At 44.0% G+C, this 26,432-nt stretch overlaps 1 protein-coding gene across 1 annotated transcript in view; it reads left to right on the top strand.

The window, feature by feature from the left end:
* Nucleotides 1-26,432, top strand: part of ncam1b (neural cell adhesion molecule 1b) — a gene marked incomplete at both ends in the record, with an annotated part of 133,413 nt that overhangs the window by 60,853 nt on the left and 46,128 nt on the right. The window contains 3 exons of the mRNA XM_083636710.1: nucleotides 17,188-17,262; nucleotides 17,545-17,754; nucleotides 21,080-21,223. Of these exons, the coding sequence (XP_083492836.1) occupies nucleotides 17,188-17,262; nucleotides 17,545-17,754; nucleotides 21,080-21,223 (429 nt within the window). The remainder of the gene's footprint in view (nucleotides 1-17,187; nucleotides 17,263-17,544; nucleotides 17,755-21,079; nucleotides 21,224-26,432) is intronic.

The raw sequence follows: 26,432 nt of genomic DNA, 5'->3' as shown, positions 1-26,432 counted from the left end.
GGTCGTTGTTGAAATCCCTCTCCTCTCCATATTGTTTGTTGGTCCCGTCTGATTTTTAACTCGGATGCACATTGGATGGCGTTTGATGAAACTTGCTTGCTGTTTGGTCTGTGAGAACAGTGGGGAATCTGCTGACGTACAACATCAGCTGAGCTACATTTACAAAGCAGCCTGCTAGAGATTTGGTACATACATGTATCAGCAAACGAGAATGGTAACTACAGTATGTTTTAATTGGCTAGATTATTGTCACGTGTTTTGAGACACTGTTTTGAGACACTAAGTGTGTCTGAGACACGTGTTTTGTTTATGTTCAGTTTCCTTGGTCTCATTAGTCAGTCCTTTAAAGCTGCACCTTGTAACTTTTGCATTTTGGTGGCACTCATGGCTGCAGGGCCAGCTTGGCGAGCTACAGGGCGGGCGAGGCCACACGTCGGCTGATCTAGCGAGCCCGCGCAGCGAGCGAGCCTAGGAATCGCCTAGTTTAATCAAAATTCCAATACTATGGCCTACTGCAATTTCCAAATCGCAAGTGGGTGGCGCACAATTGCTCAAGTGCACATGTGCAGTTGAATGTATATATATATATATTATATATAGTCGTATAATTTGTCTCTGGTTGCTGCTCGGTTCTGTTACCTTGCTGTTCCTTGAGGTCTTTCCATTGATTAGGCAGCAGCATTGATATGTATTCTTGTTTTATTGCACTGCTTACGACTCCACTCGTCTGTTCTGCTTGGAGGTTTTCCAGTGATCTAATTGAATGCTCTATGGATGTCAGCCAGTTCAACACTTTATGAGCCACGTGGCCCTGCTGCAGGTACAGTAGTTAGATTGCAGACTGAAGTGGGAGGCCGGCGTTTTGATTCTCAGCAGAGCCGCTGCCTTCCACAAGATTCAACATTGCGGGAAAGGTGGAGGTGGTGAAACCATTCTCCAGAAGCTGCTTCTGCCATACAACACTGTGGCTACTACAATCCAAAATGTCTGCTGATCGCTGTTTGCCTAATCTGTCAGATTTCCCCCGCTGGTCATTCCCGACTACAGGGGCCAGAATGCAATCATCATCGCTCATTGGTGATTGTACCCTTGTTGAGACCGAACAAGTCAAGTCAATTTATTTATATAGCTCCAAATCATAACAAAAGTTATCTTGTGACACTTTTCTTACACAGTAGGATAGGATCTTATTCATGGTCTGTGTGCGTGTGGGTGCAATGTGCATGCACATCTATGTGTGTGTGTGTGCGTGCATGTGTGTGTGTGTACACTCAATCCTCTGGGAGACACTGACAGTCAGTTCTGAAATAACCTGTCAGCGTCTAGCTAGCTTCATATTTGACAGTGAATTGTAAACATTTTCACACTGCATAAGTTATTTCCTGAAAACATTGTGTATTTTTTATAAAACGGCAAGATTTCAAATTTTCATGACTGCATGTATTTTTCTGGGGAAAGAATGCACGAGAGACAATTTTGCAGATGTGTTAAACCTATTAAATTAAACCCTAAATCACAGTTTTTGAGCTGTATATCTGTTTGTATGTATTCTCCATGTGAATCCTGAACAAGAGTTCACTATTTCCAAGAAAATATCACAGAGATGTTTTTAGAAGGAAGAAAACCCTAGTGTTCCTGTCCCCCATGGGTTCATACTGAACACCCTGCTGATCTGCTGGCCCTGCACAATCTGTGATGTAGGCTAACCTGTCTGATACCAGATGTAGCGGTAATACCACCAAGGTGCTATTGCACTCAGTGAATTTAATCTGATTCAAGTAGAAAATTGTTGCCACCCCAACTAGAGATGGATGATATCCTGTTCATTTTCACACTTGCATCAGTTGGTGCTATAGCTGTGTGACAGAGCCTGCATTGTACTTTTCTAGCTCCTTGATAGGTTTGGGATAGTGTTTGTTGATTATATTTAGTAGTTTTAGGTAGCTTTTGTCAGTGTATACTGTTTTCCCCCGGGTTTCTCCCATTTTCTCCCTATTTGCAGCCTACTCGGCTAATTCCTCCTGCTGTCCCGGTCATTGCTTCACCCCCTCTGCTGATCTGGGGAGAGTTGTAGACTAGCACATGCCTCCTCTGATACATGTGCATTGTACAGTCCGCCATTTCTTTTCACCTGACAGTGAGGAGTTTCCGCGGCAGGACGTAGCACATGGGAGGATTACGCTATTCCCCCAGTTCCCCGACCCCCCGACCAGGCGCCCCGACCGACTAGCGGATCCGCTAGTGCAGCGACCAGAACTCATCATACCCTACCGGCTTCCCACCCGCAGACACAGTCAATGCGTCTGTAGGAAGGACCGCCTGACCAAGCCGGAAGTACCGCTGCCGGGAATTGAACCCACGTCTTGCGGTGGTAGGCGAGTGCTTTTACCTCTACACTACTCAGCCGCCCAGTGTGTGTAATGCTATCAAATAGTGGGCAAATTAAGACATTTATGACTAGTTTGCACCAGTTGATACTTTGACCAAACTATAGCCTAAGCCACAATGAAAGAATGACTTTTTGACTTCTTCATTTTGACTCCATTCTGCATTCTCTCCTGCACCTCCATAGCCGTGCCCCTTAAAGGCTCAGCCGCTGCCCTGGAGCTTGAGCTAAAGAGACGGCACCTTAGCACTTCAAATGGATAAGTCTTCAAATCTCCTCTGTCCTCTGGTCTAATATCAGATGGGGGGATTCTGAAAGAAATTAGTTCTCCACCTCAAATGACTCTCAGTGGTGTTAGGGTGTACTACAGGGTGTAATACACCAAAATGGGGTCAGAGAGACCCTATTTTGAAAACTGTGTACTGCAGTACTCTTTAAATGGACAAGTTGAGGACAGCACTACTTTACACTCCAATGATTCCTTTGTGGAGTGTATTTTCTTTGCCACATTTTTGACAGCACTTTACATAGCTACCATTTCCCAGCAACTTAGCAGGCGATCTAACAAGCCCTTTGCCTGCAGTGAACCAGTGAACCAACTGAACATGTATACTCATACTCATGTCTTTCTCATCCATTCTTTGATGTAGTGCTGCAGTCCTTCACTGACAGCAAGATACCCTGCCTTCATCTTGCCAGGCTGACAATCATGAGTTCACAGAGATATGTGAAGCGTCTTAAATATTTTATTTGTCAGTGCACACAACACACCACACGGATGGTAGCCTGCTACAGCTTTGGTTTTTAGTTACTGTATACTGTAGTTTCAAGTTGACTGTATCGCGGCAGTGTTGGCTTGACCTTATTTCTGGAGAGAGGAAAGAATGAAAACTGCAGGTGAAACAGGGTCTGTCTTCTTTGGTACAGTAACAGGGTCTGCTACCCAAAGCTGCCATAATCCATCTCTTGTCATGTGTGTCAGTGTTTTCCTCAGACTTCCTGCACTGTCATTTATTTCCATGGTGGTGGAAATGTCGATGTGTGTATTTTCCAAGTTATTTTAAAGCATACAGTCACAAGGATTATATTTTGCAGAACTGAGTGACATGGCTGACATATCACAGTCAGATGATGTTTTTCTCACAGTTATATATAGTTTATAGAGTTCAACACTCATAGATTTAACCATTTATGGCATAAATGGAAATACAGTTCTGTTTGGCGTTGAAGGCTCCGCTCTTTACAGAAGATGCTCCTCCCTGAACCGGCCCAGCAGCGTGCTACCGAGCAGGGAGGGCGGCAAAAATCCCCCATGGGTATAGAAGATTCCAGATAAATTTACAGCCATAGTGAGTAAGAGATGGAGCCTAAGCAAGACATGGAAAACATATATGGGCTCTATTCTCCCCCTGGCCTTAGGCGCTAAACTGGCCTTAAATGCAAAAAAACACGCTTTATGCCTGCCTACCGCTGACTCAGGAAGATAGCGTCACGTTTTTACGCCCTGAAATGCGCTTTACGCTGAAGAGGCGTGGCGCAGTGCCACAATAGGCCAGAATGGGTGTTTCGGCCTTAAATACCAACCTAAAGCGATCTTCCCAACTGGCGTTAATTTTGCGGTTAACACTTTTCAAAACCAGCCCATACCAAATGCCACACACAGACACACATGTAAATCTCTCCCAGCATGCATTGGGGCTTAATATATTTTGACAAAAAAAACAACCAAATCAGCCTAAGTAGGCTAAGTGGTAGATGGAAATAATATTTATGCAATTGCAAACATGCAATTCTAGAACATTTCAATATTGGACAAAATAAAACATAAAAATCAAAACACAACCCTATGTGAAACATACATGTAATCCAGGTCGTATATACAGTATATCCGTCGCAAATACGTGTTATAGTCGAGTGACAACCGTAACACGGTTGTACTGTGATGTCCACTCCAACAAGACTTAGCTTACTTGACACATACTTTTTCAATAAAAACACATTTATGCGATGACTTTACATAATGTATATTTATGTTGCATCATTTAGCCTGTGCTGTGATGTGCAGGAGCAGCAGGTAGCCTACAAGTTATAAAACTAAGCCTGCCCTGAATGAGCTGAGTAGGGGTGCTTGTTCACTATTGTGAAAGTTATGTGTTTACAACATATAAAGATCATGGAAGTGGATGGTATCAGGAATGTCACCGATAGTTAACATTCTTTATACCATGGTCTGGGTGAATACTCGATTCTGATTGGCTGCAAGGTGTCCATTATTTTGTGATATTGTACAGTGATAATGGACACCTAGCTAAATGGTCTGTTCACCGTTCATATCAATGCGCGATAGTTTCACAGTGGTATCAAGAGAGCTGTTTGAGCTCTATACCCCCGTTAAGGGTTAATATGACAATTTTGGATGTTGAGAAAAAAATTGACTCGGTCAAAGTAAGTATTTAAATCACCCCTGTGTGCTCAGTTTATCAAAAATAACTCTTATTTACAATTTTGATTTTCGTTTCGGAGATTTCCCTCCCCTGACAGAAGCCGGCTCTGAGCCATTATGAGCCACTGTCAATAGTGTTTGGCAACATGGAAACGACTCTCCGGACAGAGAAAATGGGCGTGAACAGCCGAGGAAAGAGAGAGAGAGAGAGAGAGAGAGAGAGAGAGAGAGAGAGAGAGAGAGAGAGAGAGAGAGAGAGAGGAGCAGGGAAGCTTGCACTCAACAGCGCTGTGCTGTCCTCCTTTCTCTCTCTCTCCTCTCGCCTCTTCATACGCACATTTTGCGTATGAAGTTGTATGTTGCCAAACACTATTGACAGTTTGAGCCTTCCCGCAGATGGCAAAACAAGCAGTTTTATTAGCGAACGTGTATTGACGATGCGGTGCGGGATTGCACACTGAGAGACGTCCTTGTACAAAACATACCTGGACTCCAACATACTGAAAGCAGATAGTTTTCACTCTACTCCTGCCTCGCGCCATTTACGTCTTATAAGACCCGCAGACGTTAACGCAATTCCCTGGAATGCGAGTTTAAACGACCCAGTTACATGGCGTTGCATTCTTAGACATTGCCGTTTTATTTTGTATGTTGTTACATAGGCTACAATTGGCCAAATTATTAGTTAGCTTGATTCTAGAATTGTGCCAGGTGTAGAAACTAAGCAGCCATTTTATTCAATGATAGCCTAATCTCGAGGGGACTATTTTGTCTCGCCGGTTCTCAATTCATATTCAAGGTTATGAAAACTAGATTTTGATTGCAAAATGCATGGAAATATAAATGAATGGTCTTGTTTTGTTTCTTTGGCAAGTGACCATGGTATAAGCGGGTTAATGCACTTCGAGGTGTCCATTATCACTTTTTAAGGGACTTCGCGGAGGCTGGATACAGCTGGGGCATAGCACATGACTTCCGTGTCTCGAATGAACTAACGCAAGCTTCATTTTCAAGGTGTTTCACAATCAGGGCCGCGGGAAGTACGGGTGCTGCAGCACCCCCTAGTGGCGAAATTATTATTATTATTATTTTTTACAAATGTAATTAAAAATATTTTGCAGTGCACTATGTTCCTTTCTTGTTTGGGAATGTTTCAGGAAATGATTGCATTATTGATATACTGAAAATGTAGCCTATTTAAATAGAATTATCAACAATAACAATCAAGGAAGTTACATGCTTGTAGGCTAGAGAAGAAGAAGAAGAAGCGCGCATGCCCGCACATGTTGTGTTGAACCAACAACCAATACGAATTGTTTAATCTGGCAATAAAGAAATGTGAACTTGAAAAATGCACCTCCCACTATACAGCAAAGAGAGGAGTCAATGTTTCTTGATATAATCATTGCCATTCAGATCAGAATAATTAGTCTAGTCATTAAGTTTGCTGATAATATTTCTATCATGTTAACTCTGTGTCATGTTAACTGGTGTATTCAGAGCAAATAGGGAGATATAGAGCATTATCATCATGCTATATATCTCCCTCTTTGCTCTGAATGAGTGAGAAAAGGAGAAAATACTGAATAATTACATCACAACAGTATAATCCTAAAAATGAGATATTCCTCTGAATATGGCAAAAAATTGTCCAAAAAAACATATATTTTTTTCCGGCCCCACCGAGACCTTATAGGCCCTCATGAGAAAGCTCCCACAAAAGCCTCATTAGGGGGAAAACAGAAAGATGCTTTGGGAATGGTCACACAGAGAGGGCTTCCCCTTCCAGGATGATCAAGCGTGCAGCGGGTGCCAAGAGTGAGTAGATCAAGATTAAATATTGATAACAACAAGATGGAACACAGTAAGAACGCTTGGGCGAACCTCTGAATCTGGCACCAGGGCAACTCAGTCACCATCACCATTGTCGTCGTCATGGTTATCACAGGATCGACCAGATGTAGGAATAAAGAACGTCTTGCACAGTGCAATTATCTGAATACGACTCTGATTAGTAGGAGATACATTTTCAGCACATATCTAATCTTTCATGCACAATGATTCCAGTTTGATGATGATATGATGCACTGTACTGTCTATTTAGAGATTTCATGCTTGGAGAGACTAATCCGCTTGGAAATGGATAATAATACTCATCTGGTCGTATGAAGCTTTGATGTTTGCACACAGATATGAGAAAACCAAGGGTTATGCCAGTAAATTAGTTTTGGAGACATTTTGGGCGTGTAGATAGCCCAATTGTTGTCTCTGTGTACAATGTGAGCCGATTTGCTCAGTAAGTAACTGACTTTGAACTGGATGGCTCATCTTCCTACAGAAACAATCAAGGCAGCACGGAGCTGTAGTGTCTAGGAAGGCTGCCCTTCAAGCCCCTGTAACAGCAAAATTCAGCGTCATCATCGATGCAGTGCCCTTTAGCAAGGCATTGAATCCATACCAGCTCCACTGGTGCTGATGCTGGTGAAAGAGAGCTCAATCCACCTTATTTTTGAATGCCCCGCTGTAAAATAATGATGGGTGCAAGGTCCGGTCTAGAACGTGACTGATTGTTGCAGCTGGCGCATTTCCTCAAAACTCTGACGCTGGGAAAAAAGTTGCTTGTCACAACACTCGTTAGACGACTTATTTGAGTGAATGTAATAATGTTATCTATCACATCCGCTATTTCTGTTGCTCTTTGAACAACTTGGGATATTTATCGGCGAGATTTCTAGCCAAGCTGGATTTGATTCGCTCCGTTCGCGGTTCGCCTGCCTGCAGCTTTGAAACATCGTTTACAGACGGACTATGTTGTGTCCGTGTCAACAACGTAACGGTGGGAGGGGGCTGGGAGGATGACACCGGAAGAAGCACCCATATTTCACATAAGGCATCATGGCAGCTAGAAATAAGGTGGATAGAGTACAGAACCAGCCAGATGGCTTATGCCTTTTATCTTTCCTACCTGTACAGTTCGGCAAAGAAAGGAAAGGAACTGTCAAGTACTTTCAAAGGACTTTTCCATTTACACTGCAAGAAGTTGGATTGCTCAGCATTAGGGATGTAGGTACTACCGGTACTACCCCCGAACCGCGGTACTATTGCTGTAGAAACGGTTCTATACTAAGATTTAAAAAGAACGGTACTTTTCCGACCGCTGCTATGACTGATAATGGTCAATATGAGCCTGTCTCTTTAAGAAATGCGCTGGAGTGAGTGACGTCATATCCACATGTCAAGCGGTGAGGAAAAGAGTTTGAGGAAAAAAAGCAGCTGAGCACTGAGCAGACCCGCGCACATTAAAAGCAAACTAGCAAAGTAGGCTATGGCTAAACACAAAGCCTCTCCCAGCCCAGTTAGTAGCAGCAGCCAGCCGATCTACTATGAATCACCTCATTCAATGGAAAGGAATTGCTTCAAAATGTCCCCATTCGATGGGGTGGAGTAGATCGGGTGCAGCAGCTGTGCCCTTTCACAGTTTACATCTAACGTTATGTAGGCTACTTTCACGCATACTTCAGTCAGGGTTATCGACAGTCCATATTATTGCCTCTGCACGTTTCCCGACGCTACAGTGAGAAAATGCGCTCGTTAACTAACGTTACAGCGGACTCCGCTGTACTAACGTTACAGCGGACTCCGCTGTACTAACGTTTACAGCGGACTCCGCAGTAACGTTAGTTAACGAGCGCTCACTGTAGCGTCGGGAAACGTGCAGAGGCAATAATATGGACTGTCGATAACCCTGACTGAAGTATGCGTGAAAGTAGCCTACATAACGTTAGATGTAAACTGTGAGTAATACTGCCTGAATGCCCCACCCATGACAAGAAGTGCTAAACTGGAAGTTGAGATTACTGAGTATAAACAATTTAGAGACATCAGCCCTGCAGAGGATCCCCTGGCATGGTGGAAGCAACACCAGACAGACCTGCCCATCTTAGCTCAGTTTGCTAGACAATATCTCTGTATTCCAGCATCAAGCTGTGCATCTGAACGTGTTTTCAGTACTTCTGGGAATATCTGCAGTCCAACAAGATCTAGACTGACCGAGGAACATGTTGACACCCTCGTTTTCTTGGCTAGGAACCTGAAGAAGACATTGGGATGGGAGGGACTGAGTGAGTAAACTGAGAGTCAGCCAAACAGTGAGTCTGTCTACCACCCATAGGAGAACTAGGGTTTAGACGACTGAGTAGGCTGGGGGACAGAATGGGAATATGAAGCCAGTTATGCTGCTTGTTGAAGAAAAAAAGATTTGAGTTTCTGCTGCTATAGTGTTTTATTATATTATTATTTATTTTATTTATTTTATTTATTTTATTTATTTTATTTATTTTACTTATTCCCATTTCCCACTGTTCAAAAGATTTGTGTTATGTTACTGAGTGTGTACTTATTTGACAAGTAAAAGTTAGACAGAATTTAAATGCCACCAATTATTTATTTATTGTTGTTATTGGTGTTTCTCTGAGTTTTTGCTGCTATAGGCTAGTGTTTTATGGTCATTTTATTTTCACTGGCATTACTTTATTTTACTTACCGGTATTCTCACTGCTCAAAAGGTTTGTTTTGTTCAGCATTTAAATGCCACACCAATTTATTGGTGTAATTGTTCCCAAACTCTTAAAATAAAGCCAAATCTTGACATTGGACAGTTTCACTTTTTTTTTACAAAAAGTATCGAAAAGTATCGAAAAGTATCGAAATACAAATTGGTACCGGCACCGAAACAGAAATTTAGTACCGCTACAACCCTACTCAGCATGGTGTACTGTAGCTTAATGACGACACATTGGTTTGTCATTTATCTCTATTCCCCTCTATTCATTACCAAGGCCATTTCTTCAAGTGTACGCGCCATTTCTGCCATCCATCACCAGATAGGGAGGCAAAGCCATTGAGGCGGATCCCCTAATGCAGGTGGAGGAGGCGTCAGAACAGTCAGGTCTCATACACACTGCAGTCATGCAGCTTTGATCTGAATTGTAAAATGGTGAGTGAGATGAAAGCTGCCCTCAGGCTGTGTCTGCTCCAGTCAGGAGCGCTGGATCATGGGGATGATGTATGGGAGTATTCACACAGGTTCCTGTGAAATGGAATGTCTCCATGACTGTGTTTTGTTGTGAATTTATAATATTTTCAGATCTTCCAAGGTGCTGAACATGCAGTAAAAGCTTTTTTTAGGGCCAGTGATTCAAAGTCTGTATCTGGCATTTTCCTTGATTTACATTTAAACTGTGGCTATTTGTCTCTGTGCAAAATATGTTATTTGCCTTAGTCTTAGGTGCTTGCTTTTGTATTTGATATTGTGGCAACTATGACTGTTAAATATTAGAGTTATTACAGTACAATTTTTCAGCATTTCGTTCAGCTGATTAATGTCTTAGCTATGTACTAGCCTTGTGCCTCTCAGATTACCGGTAATCACTTTGATAATTTGGATACTTATTTGGATAATCCATAATCATTTTGTTTATTTTCAAACAGGTTTATTTTCCTAGTTTTTGCCATCAAGCAGATTGATTCTGATCAAAATTACTTGACTGTAGATTTCTACGTAACGCACCTCTCAGTTTGCAGGAAGTGCTGCTCTCCAATATAATCCAATGTTGCTTCGTTGCTGGAAAAGAACATTTGCAACTTTGCATGTCTAATGTCTTGGAATGCCCACATCCAAAATAAGTTTTAATTATGAATTTTAAATAAACCATAAACCAACTGCCAACCAGATGTGCTTTTCATTTCAATATTTAGGCTAATCATTTAGATTTTTTTCCATTACCTTGGACTGCTGCCATCTGTGGATTCTCTGCTGTTAACAGCTTGTGTTGACACAGTTTGTGGTGCTAAGTACAGTAGGAGATATTGGAGCCCACCAGGAGGTTGACAGGAAGTATTTTAACAGTCGGCAGTTTGTGTAGACCTATATGGTAAACTTGATATGACGTAGCCAAGCAGTCAGTTATCTGCTCTTGTTATAGGGCCATGCAATGGAAACATCAGATTGCTAATTTATGTAATTTAACATAATTTGTCAATTTACACAAATACTTTCAGTGGATTTCTCCTTTTATTTCATTTAAAACACCTTTACTTACCCTGGCTTAATCTTTTATGAGTTTGATATTGGTTTGGAAAAGCACTGGCTTAGATTTTCCAGTAGCTGCCCTGAGGACTGGGAAGAGCAATAAAATAGGCATTGTTATGCAAATACATTTCAAGACAGCGCCAGTCCATCCATGCTAATCTTTTGAGCCAGAGCCCAGTGGTGAAGCTCTGCCTAGTGGGCTAATATACAGCCAGTGGTGAAGCTCTGCCTAGTGGACTAATATACAGCCAGTGGTGAAGCTCTGCCTAGTGGGCTAATATACAGCCAGTGGTGAAGCTCTGCCTAGTGGACTAATATACAGCCAGTGGTGAAGCTCTGCTTAGTGGGCTAATATACAGCCAGTGGTGAAGCTCTGCCTAGTGGACTAATATACAGCCAGTGGTGAAGCTCTGTCTAGTGGACTAATATACAGCCAGTGGTGAAGCTCTGCCTAGTGGACTAATATACAGCCAGTGGTGAAGCTCTGCTTAGTGGGCTAATATACAGCCAGTGGTGAAGCTCTGCCTAGTGGACTAATATACAGCCAGTGGTGAAGCTCTGCCTAGTGGACTAATATACAGCCAGTGGTGAAGCTCTGCCTAGTGGACTAATATACAGCCAGTGGTGAAGCTCTGCTTAGTGGGCTAATATACAGCCAGTGGTGAAGCTCTGCCTAGTGGACTAATATACAGCCAGTGGTGAAGCTCTGCCTAGTGGGCTAATACAGCCAGTGGTGAAGCTCTGCCTAGTGGACTAATATACAGCCAGTGGTGAAGCTCTGCCTAGTGGACTAATATACAGCCAGTGGTGAAGCTCTGCCTAGTGGGCTAATACAGCCAGTGGTGAAGCTCTGCTTAGTGGGCTAATATACAGCCAGTGGTGAAGCTCTGCCTAGGGGACTAATATACAGCCAGTGGTGAAGCTCTGCTTAGTGGGCTAATATACAGCCAGTGGTGAAGCTCTGCCTAGTGGACTAATATACAGCCAGTGGTGAAGCTCTGCCTAGTGGACTAATATACAGCCAATGGTGAAGCTCTGCCTAGTGGACTAATATACAGCCAGTGGTGAAGCTCTGCTTAGTGGGCTAATATACAGCCAGTGGTGAAGCTCTGCCTAGTGGACTAATATACAGCCAGTGGTGAAGCTCTGCCTAGTGGACTAATATACAGCCAGTGGTGAAGCTCTGCCTAGTGGACTAATATACAGCCAGTGGTGAAGCTCTGCCTAGTGGACTAATATACAGCCAGTGGTGAAGCTCTGCCTAGTGGGCTAATACAGCCAGTGGTGAAGCTCTGCCTAGTGGACTAATATACAGCCAGTGGTGAAGCTCTGCCTAGTGGACTAATATACAGCCAGTGGTGAAGCTCTGCCTAGTGGGCTAATACAGCCAGTGGTGAAGCTCTGCTTAGTGGGCTAATATACAGCCAGTGGTGAAGCTCTGCCTAGTGGACTAATACAGCCAGTGGTGAAGCTCTGCTTAGTGGGCTAATATACAGCCAGTGGTGAAGCTCTGCCTAGTGGGCTAATAATATACAGCCAGTGGTGAAGCTCTGCTTAGTGGGCTAATATACAGCCAGTGGTGAAGCTCTGCTTAGTGGGCTAATATACAGCCAGTGGTGAAGCTCTGCCTAGTGGACGAATATACAGCCAGTGGTGAAGCTCTGCTTAGTGGGCTAATATACAGCCAGTGGTGAAGCTCTGCCTAGTGGACTAATATACAGCCAGTGGTGAAGCTCTGCCTAGTGGACTAATATACAGCCAGTGGTGAAGCTCTGCTTAGTGGGATAATATACAGCCAGTGGTGAAGCTCTGCCTAGTGGGCTAATAATATACAGCCAGTGGTGAAGCTCTGCTTAGTGGACTAATATACAGCCAGTGGTGAAGCTCTGCTTAGTGGGATAATATACAGCCAGTGGTGAAGCTCTGCTTAGTGGGCTAATATACAGCCAGTGGTGAAGCTCTGCCTAGTGGACTAATATACAGCCAGTGGTGAAGATATGCCTAGTGGGCTAATACAGCCAGTGGTGAAGCTCTGCCTAGTGGACTAATATACAGCCAGTGGTGAAGCTCTGCCTAGTGGACTAATATACAGCCAGTGGTGAAGCTCTGCCTAGTGGGCTAATACAGCCAGTGGTGAAGCTCTGCTTAGTGGGCTAATATACAGCCAGTGGTGAAGCTCTGCCTAGGGGACTAATATACAGCCAGTGGTGAAGCTCTGCTTAGTGGGCTAATATACAGCCAGTGGTGAAGCTCTGCCTAGTGGACTAATATACAGCCAGTGGTGAAGCTCTGCCTAGTGGACTAATATACAGCCAATGGTGAAGCTCTGCCTAGTGGACTAATATACAGCCAGTGGTGAAGCTCTGCTTAGTGGGCTAATATACAGCCAGTGGTGAAGCTCTGCCTAGTGGACTAATATACAGCCAGTGGTGAAGCTCTGCCTAGTGGACTAATATACAGCCAGTGGTGAAGCTCTGCCTAGTGGACTAATATACAGCCAGTGGTGAAGCTCTGCCTAGTGGACTAATATACAGCCAGTGGTGAAGCTCTGCCTAGTGGACTAATATACAGCCAGTGGTGAAGCTCTGCCTAGTGGACTAATATACAGCCAGTGGTGAAGCTCTGCCTAGTGGGCTAATACAGCCAGTGGTGAAGCTCTGCTTAGTGGGCTAATATACAGCCAGTGGTGAAGCTCTGCCTAGTGGACTAATACAGCCAGTGGTGAAGCTCTGCTTAGTGGGCTAATATACAGCCAGTGGTGAAGCTCTGCCTAGTGGGCTAATAATATACAGCCAGTGGTGAAGCTCTGCTTAGTGGGCTAATATACAGCCAGTGGTGAAGCTCTGCTTAGTGGGCTAATATACAGCCAGTGGTGAAGCTCTGCCTAGTGGACGAATATACAGCCAGTGGTGAAGCTCTGCTTAGTGGGCTAATATACAGCCAGTGGTGAAGCTCTGCCTAGTGGACTAATATACAGCCAGTGGTGAAGCTCTGCCTAGTGGACTAATATACAGCCAGTGGTGAAGCTCTGCTTAGTGGGATAATATACAGCCAGTGGTGAAGCTCTGCCTAGTGGGCTAATAATATACAGCCAGTGGTGAAGCTCTGCTTAGTGGACTAATATACAGCCAGTGGTGAAGCTCTGCTTAGTGGGCTAATATACAGCCAGTGGTGAAGCTCTGCCTAGTGGACTAATATACAGCCAGTGGTGAAGCTCTGCCTAGTGGACTAATAATATACAGCCAGTGGTGAAGCTCTGCCTAGTGGACTAATATACAGCCAGTGGTGAAGCTCTGCTTAGTGCAGTGTTTCTCAAACTTTTTCAGACCAAGGACCACTTAAACCAATGAAAAAAATTGGCACTAGGGGGCACGAGTAGACCACCAGTGGTCCGCGGACCACTGTTTGAGAAACACTGGCCTAGTGGGCTAATATACAGCCATGGAAGTCAGGAGGCCGGTTGCCTCACATTAAACCTGACTTTTAGATTTTCTCTGTGATACAATGCTGCTGAGCCTTGCTGATATACACATTCAATTAAATCATGCCTATAAGCCACACTTATCTTGAGAAGGATTACATTCATTATTGGAGCAGCCTACTGTATGATTGCTGCCATTATCCCAAAACCTCAACTAGTACCTGACGGGACCCTGCATGTCCTCTGGGTTCAGACAGAGCAATACATAGACATAGGATTAGAGATGAAACACTATGGAAAATTCATATCACGATTATAGTGACCAAAATTATCATGGTTATTAGTATTATCATGGTATTGTTAAAATGTGTTGAAAATGTTCACAAAGTACTGAAATCATTTCACCAAGTTTTATATAGAAAACTCAGACCAAAGGACTGATGCACTCACTGAAATAATTTCAAGTCTGTGCACCTACTTTATGTCTGGGAGACTGTTGCTATCTTTGGTTGATGATGGACAGTATTTACCGTGTTTTTCAAAGTGCTGTAATCACAATAACACAGTAATCACAGTACCATGGTTTTAATTATAATTACATTTTAAATGGTTATACTAACCGTTATACTAACCGAATTTGATCACGGTTTACCATTAAACCACAAATCGTGTCATACCTACATAGGGTGCAAAGTTAGTCCTTCCTAAGATTGATATACTTGGTGACATGCTCAAGTGTTTAAGTGTCTGCTGACAGCAATTAAGAGTAACTACATTGAAACCAATTCTTTGCTCATTAGGAAAGAGATCAAATTGGCTTTGGACGTGAAGGAGAGCAAGTCCAGAAAGGATTGTTACTGAATAGGCACAAATTAGGCCAACTAGGGCAAGGCAAGACAAGCAGAGAGGCACAGTGCAGGCCAGCACTTTGCAGTGCCACCAAAGAGCCTGAACAGCAACATTATCTGTTATTGTGGTATTACATTCACACCCAGGAGTCAGCTGACTTTGTAAGACTCACTGTGTGCCATGGGAATACAAGTCGATGAGACATGTGAATTAAAGACAGCAACACACACAGTAAGCTAGTGGCTGAGCATCAAGGCTGGAAAGCCAGCCTTGATGACCCCATGATGAAGTTGGCTACTGGATGATTTGTAGCCACATCCGCCACCAGTTCACAGGGAGATTGGGATTCGTAGTCAGAGTCTACTTCAGGGAGATTGGGATTTGTAGTCAGAGCCGACTTCAGGCCACAAAGGCAACTTCAGATGTAGCTAAAAAGAGCAGCCAGCTGCAGCCAGGCTGAAAATAAAGGCCAGGTTTTTAATATCTAAATCCATCCTATGACTGAGATAGACTGAGAAATCTACTTTGCACTCTCGATCAGCCCCAAAACTTCCCATTACAGTTCAGTGATGTGTTTCTGATCTGCTGATTGGGGAGGCGACTCAGGCGAAGGCATTTGACTTCCTCCTAGTGTTCATGAAACCACTGTTGAGTGAAGCATTGTGTATGGGGCAGTGTTGAGTCAGTTTCCCATACATAGGGGAATTTATGGCGCACCGCCACAACGGGATTTTGACCACCACAATAAGATGTTGATTTTTTTTTATTTTTTTTTACAGTGCACCTGAACGCGACATGCAAGATACCCGCTGAATAAGTGTCCAAATGATCATGTCATTCTGGCCAATACTCCACTTCTGTTATAGCATTTCAGTCTGGAATATGGAATATGTTTCAATAATCTATGATTTAGCTGCTAAATTGTCAGATACCGCAATCTGCTTGCTACCCAGGCACTTATGTACTTAACCTAACTAACTTAACCTAACTAACTATCCGGTGTGCACAACATTGTCAGCCTAAACTCCGGCTGACACCCCAAAAACCTACAATCCGCTACAGAAAAATGTATATTGTTTGTTTATTAACTGGCCCCTCGCCTTCTATCATTTCACGAAAGTGGCCCCCGGGCAAAGCAAGTTGAGTATCCCTGACCTATAGGGAGAAATTTAGTTTGTCATTGTAAACCCACAGCACAGTAATGATGACATGTTCTTCATACAGTAGATCTAGCCTTTTAATTTTGCTCTTAAGTGCTTTCTCAAAGTACACCAAATTCATGCATTTTACTTTAAAATGTTAAAAAAAATCTTGTGGTCCCCCACCGCAATAACTCAAAATCCTGTGGGAAACACCAAGGCATTACCTTTTTAAGTAATGTGTATGTTCCCAACACTGGTATGGGAGCATATCATCTTGGAATATATGGGGACATCATGAGATAACATTGATTTCACTGTAGTATGTTAAATAGTCCCATATTCTTTAGCCACCATGATACTGTACGACCAGCAGGTCCAGGTATTGTGCTCTCTAGACCCAGTTATGTGTCTTTGTGTGTTGTTCTTGGTCACAAACCTTTTCTAAATGGCAACTCTGCCATAAATGCGACCCCTGTTCCTTTTTGCTATTGCAGTTTGTACATTTTTGGCATATGTTGCTATGATTGCCACATTACTCAGTTACTTAGTTGCTTTGCAAACTGTTAATTGCCGTATGTTCCAGACATCCATGGTTGTCTGCACCACTTAAGGACAAATATCAAGCAAGACTTCCTGGATTTTGTTTTTTGTACTTTTACCTGCCCCACTAAAGAGCACTTGTCATATGCGCCATCAGAACCATGCAGCACTTCCTCCTTCTGTTGTAAAGAAAATGCCTTATGTTACTTTGATTGAGTTACTTAAGCAGTGCTGCCCTCGTTTAGTAACACATAGCAGCATGTAGCATGTTGCCAAGTTCCTGATTTTGTATTTTATCTCTTTTTCTGTTTTCAGTTTCACTGGAAGTGCAGATCACCCCTGGCCACGGTGAGATCAGTGTCGGAGAGTCCAAATTCTTCCTGTGTGAGGGTAAGTTTATCAACACTGTCCTGGCTTTGAGTGTCCCAAAAAACCATTCCTAACCTTACAGTAATGCTACGACGTAGAATAATTTGGGCAGAGAAAAAACAATTGGCCATAAACATTTCTTTGTTGTTCCGTATGCTGTAATAATAATATCATGTTCATATATCAAATCAACTGTCCTTGCTGCCTGAATCAAGGTGGTATATTTTTATAGATGTTTATGTAATCAGTACAGTGAGCAAGTGCATAGGTAATTTAATTTGTGCTGCTTTTTACTATGTCCAGTTGTGGGCGTGGCCAAGCACATAGACTGGTTTGGACCGAGTGGGGACCGGATCGAGCCAAACAGACCAGACATAACAGTAACCCGTAATGATGAGTCATCTTCCACACTCACGCTCTATAAAGCTGGCAGTGACAATGCAGGGACATACAAGTGTGTCGCTGCCAATGGAGACCAACAAGCAGAGTCAACAGTCAAAGTGAAAATCTTCCGTGAGTATTTTCCTCATTGTTTACATGTCTATTTTGCCTATAGAAGTTGTGTCGTAGCTTTTTTTAGGGTGATTTCTCACTGGGAATGATTGCTTTCTTTCTGTGCCCGAGTACAATTGCCCCCCCCCCCCCCCCTTCCCTGCTGGTCAGCTTTCACATTACAAATTTCTTCCGTGCTCGGGAACACTTGCAGAGTACACTTGGGTCATCAACAACGCCTGGAGGGTATCCTCCTGTTGTCGACGTGGTGCGGTACAGTTGCCGTTCACATTCGCAAGTGTTCCGTCCCCGGGCACGCATGCCCAAGCATTCCCCAAACCATCTTTTCAAGTGGACCCTGTCACGGTTCACTGTTCCACGCCCGGGCACGGAACGCAACGTCCACACACTCATCAATCGAACCGGACCTGGGGTCAGTTTGCGGACAAGTGTGTTCGGAAACGGTCCCAGGTCCCGAGTGTGAAAGCAGTGAACCCTAAAATCCTCAATTCTACAATTCCATCCATGATTGTGTTATCACAGAAACTATAGGGCCCTACCTTACTAATACTGCCATCAGTCTGTCGCCGGGCCCCCCATCACAAAAGAAACTTGGCACGGCCCCTGTCACACGATACTTTCCACAGTGGGCCTAACAACTTTTCTGGGGGAAACCATGGGCACAGTACATTTGAAGAAACTTTGACATATGTATGAGAAGAAGAAAGAAAGAAAAATATCTGGTGTATTGAAGGTATAGTTGTATTTTATTGAGTGCTCAAGGGCAACACATCATTCTTTTTGAGGATAGATTTATCATCACTTCAATAAACACTCGAAAGACCGTTAGGGGGCTGCTTAATGATCCTGTCTGTTGTGCATTTCTTCTGAGTAATGTCTTTTATTTCCCATGTCCGCCAAGCATCAGCAAAATGTCCATCAGAGATGAAACCTTTTCAATTTCCAAAAACAACTTTCGTGTGTTATTTCAGCACCTATTGTAGCTGAAAATGGTTTATGATCAGAAGTGGGTACCCATTTACATTTTCCATATGAAAACAATTTCAGCAGCAGTTTTGTTTGTGCTGCTTTTCAGGAAATGGTATTTAATTTTGGTTCAGTAAATGTTAAAGGGATAAAGTAAATGTTAGAGTTGGACTTGTGACTTTTAAAAATACAAATCCTACTATTTCTAAATATTGATTGTTTTAATTTTGTTTTGTCAGCAACAGTAAAGACCTTTTGGTTGCTGGAAAATGTGATTGCAAAAGGAAATAGAAAGATTGATAGATGTCTTGTGGAGGGAAGAAGCAAACACACTGAAAATGGATATTATTATAGATTATTATTAAAGGTCACTGAGTTTACAATTAAAAGTCACTGAGTTTTCACATCCAATAAGAGCATTGATTACTTTATCAAGGAGATTGGCCAATACAGTTATTCATGCCACGTATTATTGAATATTTAAAAGATAATTGCAGGAACAAGTGCATCCATTGCATCATATCCATTTGATTAAATTATTCACTGAGCTGACTATTGTATAACTATCTACAATGAAATTAAAAAAGTAAACAATTATGAAAAATTATAATAAAACAGCAAATATACTACATAACACAGTAGAGGATTAGTTTTTGTTCCTCATTCTTTTTTCTTTTTCTCTACCCTGGTCAAACAGCTTATTGACAGACTATTCAAAGCAGCCTATTCAGAATAGGTTAGCAGCAGATAAATGACAGTGTGGTAGGTTACACCAAATAATTACATTTAGCCTGCACAGTTGAGGCTCTTCTATAAACAATACATGTAGTAGGTACTGTGTCTATGAACTACAGAAATAGCAGCATTTCACTACGTTCACCTGTCAGGAGGAGACATTTTTCCTCCCACCAGAAAAGTTTGATATGGTCGCAATTTAGCGCATGCAATTAAAGTATTCTTGTCATGGCAGCTGGATCAGTGTTGATCTAGATTCTACGTATACTATCAGTGCACCTCTACTACAGGAATAGAGTAGATTACATTAATTTCATAAACAGGTTTCTCACAGGTTGTCAGATTAGTGGTCAGGGTTGGGGGGGCTCAAAGTATTCTAATAACGCTGGTGTGTATACTATATCCAAGGCTATAGTGTTTTATTGATAGTTCATAAATAATGTGGTTAATGAGGCGAGAATTTACTAAGTTGCCACTGCAACACTGGCTGACTATTTGATTATTTGTGAAACAAATACAAAATATTACAGCTAATAAAGAAAAAAACATCACATGGATGCAACTGGGACGTATCATCAGTGATGTACCCTGGATTCATAGGATGTTTCGGGTCTCGCAACATCATACACCCTCGCCCAGGTGACCCAGCCGGGGTTGATCAAGCCCCGACTTACGTCCCAGTAGCTACCCACGGTCAGCCCTCTTAGGGAAAGACAGGGCCACTCAATCCTCTGCTCCGGAACTACTCTGCCGGGACCGGGAGGCTCTGGCACGTGGAGGGACTGGGCTCTGTGGGTTGCCCGCTGTCCGGGTTCCTCCTACGTCTCACCAGGTCCAGGACCTGTGCGTTGCACCAGACTCCCCCGCTCCAAACATTTCATTCTGCTATGATATTTCTACAGCTAATTATTGACGAATAAAATGCGACTCGAGTGAGCACTGTGAGCGCTCCTGTGACCAACAGCATGTGCTCTGTCATAGGCACAGTGCATTATAGTTGTACTTCCCTAACAAGCTTCCAGTAAACCTGTTTGTTCTTTTTTTGGCAATTTTATTGAAAAGAAATGACAGGAGTAAATGCCAGCTTACAGCATCATGGCACATGAAATCAATCTAAGACTAAAACTTGTTTGGGTTGCTTTGAAGTTATCTGGGCAAACCATCCAAAATATAATCAATATGTGGGAAGCCCTGAGTGTTTACTCCCAGACTAGGCCTATAATATATTGAAATTAAGCTTTTATTATTTTATTTTTATTTTTTATTAACAAAGTTACAAAGTGCTGTAAAACAAAAGTGAGAAAAATAAAGAGGCTACGGTACTTATAAACCACCAGCTGGCTCCATCAGGTCTTGCTCAGAAGATTGAATCACAATGTGGTCACATAAATAAATAAAGCTGGAGCACATTAGGCACTAGTGCAGCAAAACAGACAAAAACAAATGGCTAAACAATATCACAATATCAATTTTCCACATCTGATGTATCTTTGACCCAGACCAATATCATAAAATCATATTATTGGTGCCCAAGAGTCCTACTAAATGAAAAGTGTTCTTAACTGTGTTTTGATGACAATCATGAGGCCACTGAGTAAAACATGGTTTGTATGTTATTTTCCAGAAAGAATCACCTTCACAAATGCCCCCTCGCCCCAAGAGTTTAACGAAGGAGACAATGCCAACATTGTCTGCGATGTCATCAGCTCACCTCCGCCAACCGTCCTCTGGAAACACAAAGGGGTCACGATCCAGATGGAGAAAGACGGTAAGATATCACTAGTCAGCTTGGAGATCACTGGTCTCCTCTTTCATCTGCTATTGTGTCAGCGTTTGTCATCTGTTTTCACTCTGTTTTCAACTGTCAGCCCCCCCCCCCCTATTTCAGTAGTTCTTTGACAATGAAAGCTGATAGGTATGAATACTATATGAATATTTAATTTGATTACAGAGGCAGTTTGACACATTTTGTGCAGTGAAATGTCTCTAAAATCTTGTAAAATTGCAGACTGATAAATGTAGATCCTCTTGTCAAAATTCTGTCATTACTAAACACAGTTGTACTGCTTTCAAAAACTGGTTTACAGGATGGACAGCGAGAACTGTAGTCTATCACGGGAGTAGGTAATAGAAATGGTACATGTGTAACAATGTTATTTGACCAGAATGTGAGCAAGGAGCAATATATTGTAGATAAGATGGACAGGCAGGAAAACAAAGACTTGAGGCCAAGCTCTCATGATAGATACAACAAACGGCAAAATGCAACCGAAAACAGAATTGTGAATGTACAACTAAATATTCACTCAGCTCTCAGTTTACATTCAGTGTGTTTACAGTACATGCACACAATAATCAGATAACTGAGAATAATCAGGTAACTGGCAATGATCTGATTTCCGTGTAGTCTTAGACTGAATTTCAATCATGGAAGACCAAAAGGCATACCCCATGCTGTCATACCCCTCAGCCTAAATGACATCACTAAGTGTAGTCGCAGACTGAAGTTCAATCATGGAAGACCAAATAAGGCATTAATAGAGCACCCCATGCGTCATAACCCTCAGCCCAAATGACGTCACTAAATGACGTCACCATCTCCGACGTCACCTTTCCTATGACGTCACCTTTGCAGCGTGACGTCAGTTGCCCAAATGACGTCAGTTATGACATCATAAATGCCCTTCTCCCGGTACTATATAAGGCCCCCATCACCACAGCTTAAATCACACTCGTGCAGTCATCACTCACCTTGTGTCAGCATCACGCATCCATCCAGCATCTCCAGGCAAGAAGCTTCATTCAGTCCAGCACCATGTCCGAGTCCGAAGACGAGCAGCAAATGTTCAGCTCCACCGTGGACGCCTTCCTCCAGAACACATTCAACGCCCCGGCCAGCCCCGGGCAAATCCCCGATCCCCAGGCTTCATCTCCGGGCGTCTCAGGCGTCTCACTGGACGCTCCCCGCACCAGGGGCCGCGGCCGCAAAAGAAGACCCAACGTCCCGGAGGTCCTCGTCTCGCCCGGATCACAGTCCGCGCAGCACTCCGAAGGCCGTGGCCGCGGCAAAAGAGCCCAGAAGTCCACCTCCAAGAAAGGCCCAGCGAAGCGCACCAAGACCGCCGGCTCCTCGGCGGACGCGCCAAGGCGTCCAGCCCCTCCAGGCCCCCATGATCCCCTGATCGCAACGATGTCTTCAATGGTCGGGGCCCTCGCCGACATCGATGCCCGGCTGAGGCTGATCACGAGCCCCACGCTCCCCACGGCAGCAGCCCAAGCGCACCAGGTTTCAGGCTCGTATCCCCCTTCTCAGCCCGCTTTTCTTCCGGCGATATCAGCCCAGCCAGCCCCGCTCCAAAATCCAGGTGCGTGCGCCGAGTTCCCTCCCCTCCCCGCACTCATCCCCCCCATGAATACCCTCGCCTCGGCCATCCACTCCCCCGGACACGGGAGGCCGTATATCCGATGCTGGATGAATGCGTGATGCTGACACGAGGTGAGTGATGACTGCACAAGTGTGATTTAAGCTGTGGTGATGGGGGCTTTATATAGTACCAGGAGAAGGGCATTTATGATGTCATAACTGACGTCATTTGGGCAACTGACGTCACACTGCAAAGGTGACGTCATGGAGAAGGTGACGTCGGAGATGGAGACGTCATTTAGTGACGTCATTTGGGCTGAGGGTTATGACAGCATGGGGTGCTCTATTAATGCCTTATTTGGTCTTCCATGATTGAACTACAGTCTGCGACTACACTTCAATCATGAGAGACTCGTAATATAATTTTAACAAACTTTATTGAATCAGAATAGACAGTTTGAGTATGGCGTATGACTCCATGATGTGACGCTCCTCTTGCTTATGAGAGAGGGGCGTCAGTGCTGTATGAGATAGGACATCCCCCAAAGGAATTTAAAGTTATTTCAGGAACTGGGAGAGTGAAAACAGGGGTCATGGAGCTCGCCTGGGGTATGCTTTAGTCAGGTCGTGGGCTGACGGGGGGAGAATTTAGGCATGTCGGGAGATGAGGGGCTGACCGGGGTTTTTTAAGGCAAAGCGGGGTTGCAAGGGCGTGGATGTGGATAGCCCGGGCATGGGCGCATTGATGAGGAAAAGGAGAGTTTGATCACCACCAACGAAGTGCTTGTTGCCTCTTTAGTCATGGAAGGAGGGATCTTTGGGCTGATAATATGGTGTCTTGCTCTGGTCGAATGAAAGATGCATAGGCGGATGAGGACCAGCGCCCCAGTTGTTGAAGGGAGGCGGAGGACGCCCCCTGCATGGCTGCTGATGTGGCTGCTCCGATCCTGAAGGAGTGACTGGAATAGTTCTCTGCAGGGATGTTGCATTTCTGGAGTGTGGTCTTGAAGTGAAGGATGAACCGGGATCCTGTCATGTGATGATGGGGAGAGATGAGGAAAAGGGGGCCAAGGGCTGATTGAGGTTTATGCAAATGCCGGAATGATGGGTTATGCAGATTGTCGGGACATTGGCTGACTTGTCAGGACGTGGGCTGACTGAAGTTTAAGCAGGATGCAGGGATAATGGGTTGAGCAAGTTGTCAGGATGTGGACTGACTTCTCGGGACGTGGGCTGACAGGTTTAAGCAGAATGCAGAGATAATGGGTTGAGCGAATTGTCAGGACGTGGGCTGACTGAGGTTAAGCAATGGCAAGGACACTTATGGGGTTATATGCAAATTGCCCGGGCATGGGCACCAAACGGGGATTGGGAGAGAAGACCGCCACCAACGAAAGGCATTAATACTTCCTACCAATCATGGAAGGAGGCATCTTTGGGCTGATAATATAGCAGCTTGCTCTGGATGGATGTAGGACGCATGGCTGATGAGGACAGCAGCCCGGTTGTTGAAGGGAGGACCCCCCCGGGAGGGGACCACCCCCCCGTATGACTCCATGATGTGACGCTCCTCTTGCTTATGAGAGAGGGCGTCGGTGCTGTAAGAGATAGGACATCCCCCCTGAGGGGATCTGTTTCCAACGGGAGTCATAACATTGGTGGTGATCTGGGGGAGGTGGTGGGATGAAGCTTCTTGCCTGGAGATGCTGGATGGATGCGTGATGCTGACACAAGGTGAGTGATGACTGCACGAGTGTGATTTAAGCTGTGGTGATGGGGGCCTTATATAGTACCGGGAGAAGGGCATTTATGATGTCATAACTGACGTCATTTGGGCAACTGACGTCACGCTGCAAAGGTGACGTCATAGGAAAGGTGACGTCGGAGATGGTGACGTCATTTAGTGACGTCATTTGGGCTGAGGGTTATGACGCATGGGGTGCTCTATTAATGCCTTATTTGGTCTTCCATGATTGAACTTCAGTCTGCGACTACACTTCAATCATGAGAGACTCTTAATATAATTTTAACAAACTTTATTGAATCAGAATAGTATGGCGTATGACTCCATGATGTGACGCTCCTCTTGCTTATGAGAGAGGGCGTCGGTGCTGTAAGAGATAGGACATCCCCCAAAGGAATTTAAAGTTATTTCGGGAACAGGGAGAGTGAAAACGGGGGTCATCCCCCAAAGGAATTTAAAGTTATTTCAGGAACTGGGAGAGTGAAAACGGGGGTCATGGAGCTCGCCTGGGGTATGCTTTAGTCAGGTCGTGGGCTGACAGGGGGAGAATTTATGCATGTCGGGAGATGAGGGGCTGACCGGGGTTTTTTAAGGCAAAGCGGTGATGCAAGGGAGTGGATGTGGATAGCCCGGGCATGGGCGCATCGATGAGAAAAGGAGAGTTTGATCACCACCAACGAAGTGCTTGCTGCCTCTTTAGTCATGGAAGAAGGGATCTCTGGGCTGATAGTATGGCGTCTTGCTCTGGTCGAATGTAGGATGCATAGGCGGTTGAGGACCAGCGCCCCAGTTGTTGAAGGGAGGCGGAGGACACCCCCTGCGTGGCTGCTGATGTGGCTGCTCCGATCCTGAAGGAGTGGCTGGAATAGTTCTCCGCAGGGATGTTGCATTTCTGGAGTGTGGTCTTGAAGTGGAGGATGAACCAGGATCTCGTCATGTGATGATGGGGAGAGATGAGGAAAAGGGGGGCCGAGGGACTAGTTGGGGGGTCACCTTCTCTATGACGTCACCTTTGCAGGGTGACGTCACCTTTGCAGGGTGACGTCAGTTGCCCAAATGACATCAGTTATGACATCATAAATGCCCTTCTCCCAAATGACATCAGTTATGACATCATAAATGACATCAGTTATGACATCATAAATGCCCTTCTCCTGGTACTATATAAAGCCCCATCACCACAGCTTAAGGGTGTATTCACACCTGTAGGTCGTTTGCTTTGTTCCGATTCAGGTACTTAATTGATACAATTGTTGCATTTGTGCCTTGGTTCGTTTGTGTTCACACAGCCACAAATGAAACGGTCCAAATAGTATTGTCAAACTTCCTGGATTGGCCAGCAGACACGCTGATAGGCTAATAGCCTCTCGGGATGGACAAAATAATTCCCAGAGATTTTCCTATATGATTATAAAAATGCGTTTTGTTAGACCTACATTTTAGGCTATGTCGGGCGTCCGCCGTGCGAGGAGAGAGAGAGAGAGAGAGAGAGAAAGAAAGAAAGAAAGAAAGAGGGAGGGATCGGGAGAGAGAGAGAGAGAGGGAGAAAGTTCTTTATTTATTTATTAATGTATGCTATGTAGGCTATGTAAGCCTATGTATTTATTTAGCCTATTTAGGCTATTGGGAATTTGGAGATAGAAGATCAAAGACCCTCGCAAATTCTGCTATTAGGCTATCACGGAGATGAGGATTAGCCGAGACATAGGCTATATGAACACCTGTCCTGTCAGGAATAAAATATTAATAAATAATTTAATAATAACGGACATTTCGAGGAAGACATGCAATCAGTCTGATTGTCTGATTGAACCAGACAATCTTATCACAAAGAAGGCTGGCTCTGATTACCACGATTTGTTTTCATTT

Source organism: Poromitra crassiceps (assembly GCF_964638095.1).
Source record: "Poromitra crassiceps genome assembly, chromosome: 5".
NCBI classification, from domain to species: Eukaryota; Metazoa; Chordata; class Actinopteri; order Beryciformes; family Melamphaidae; genus Poromitra; species Poromitra crassiceps.
This window is presented reverse-complemented; position numbering and strand designations above follow the sequence as displayed.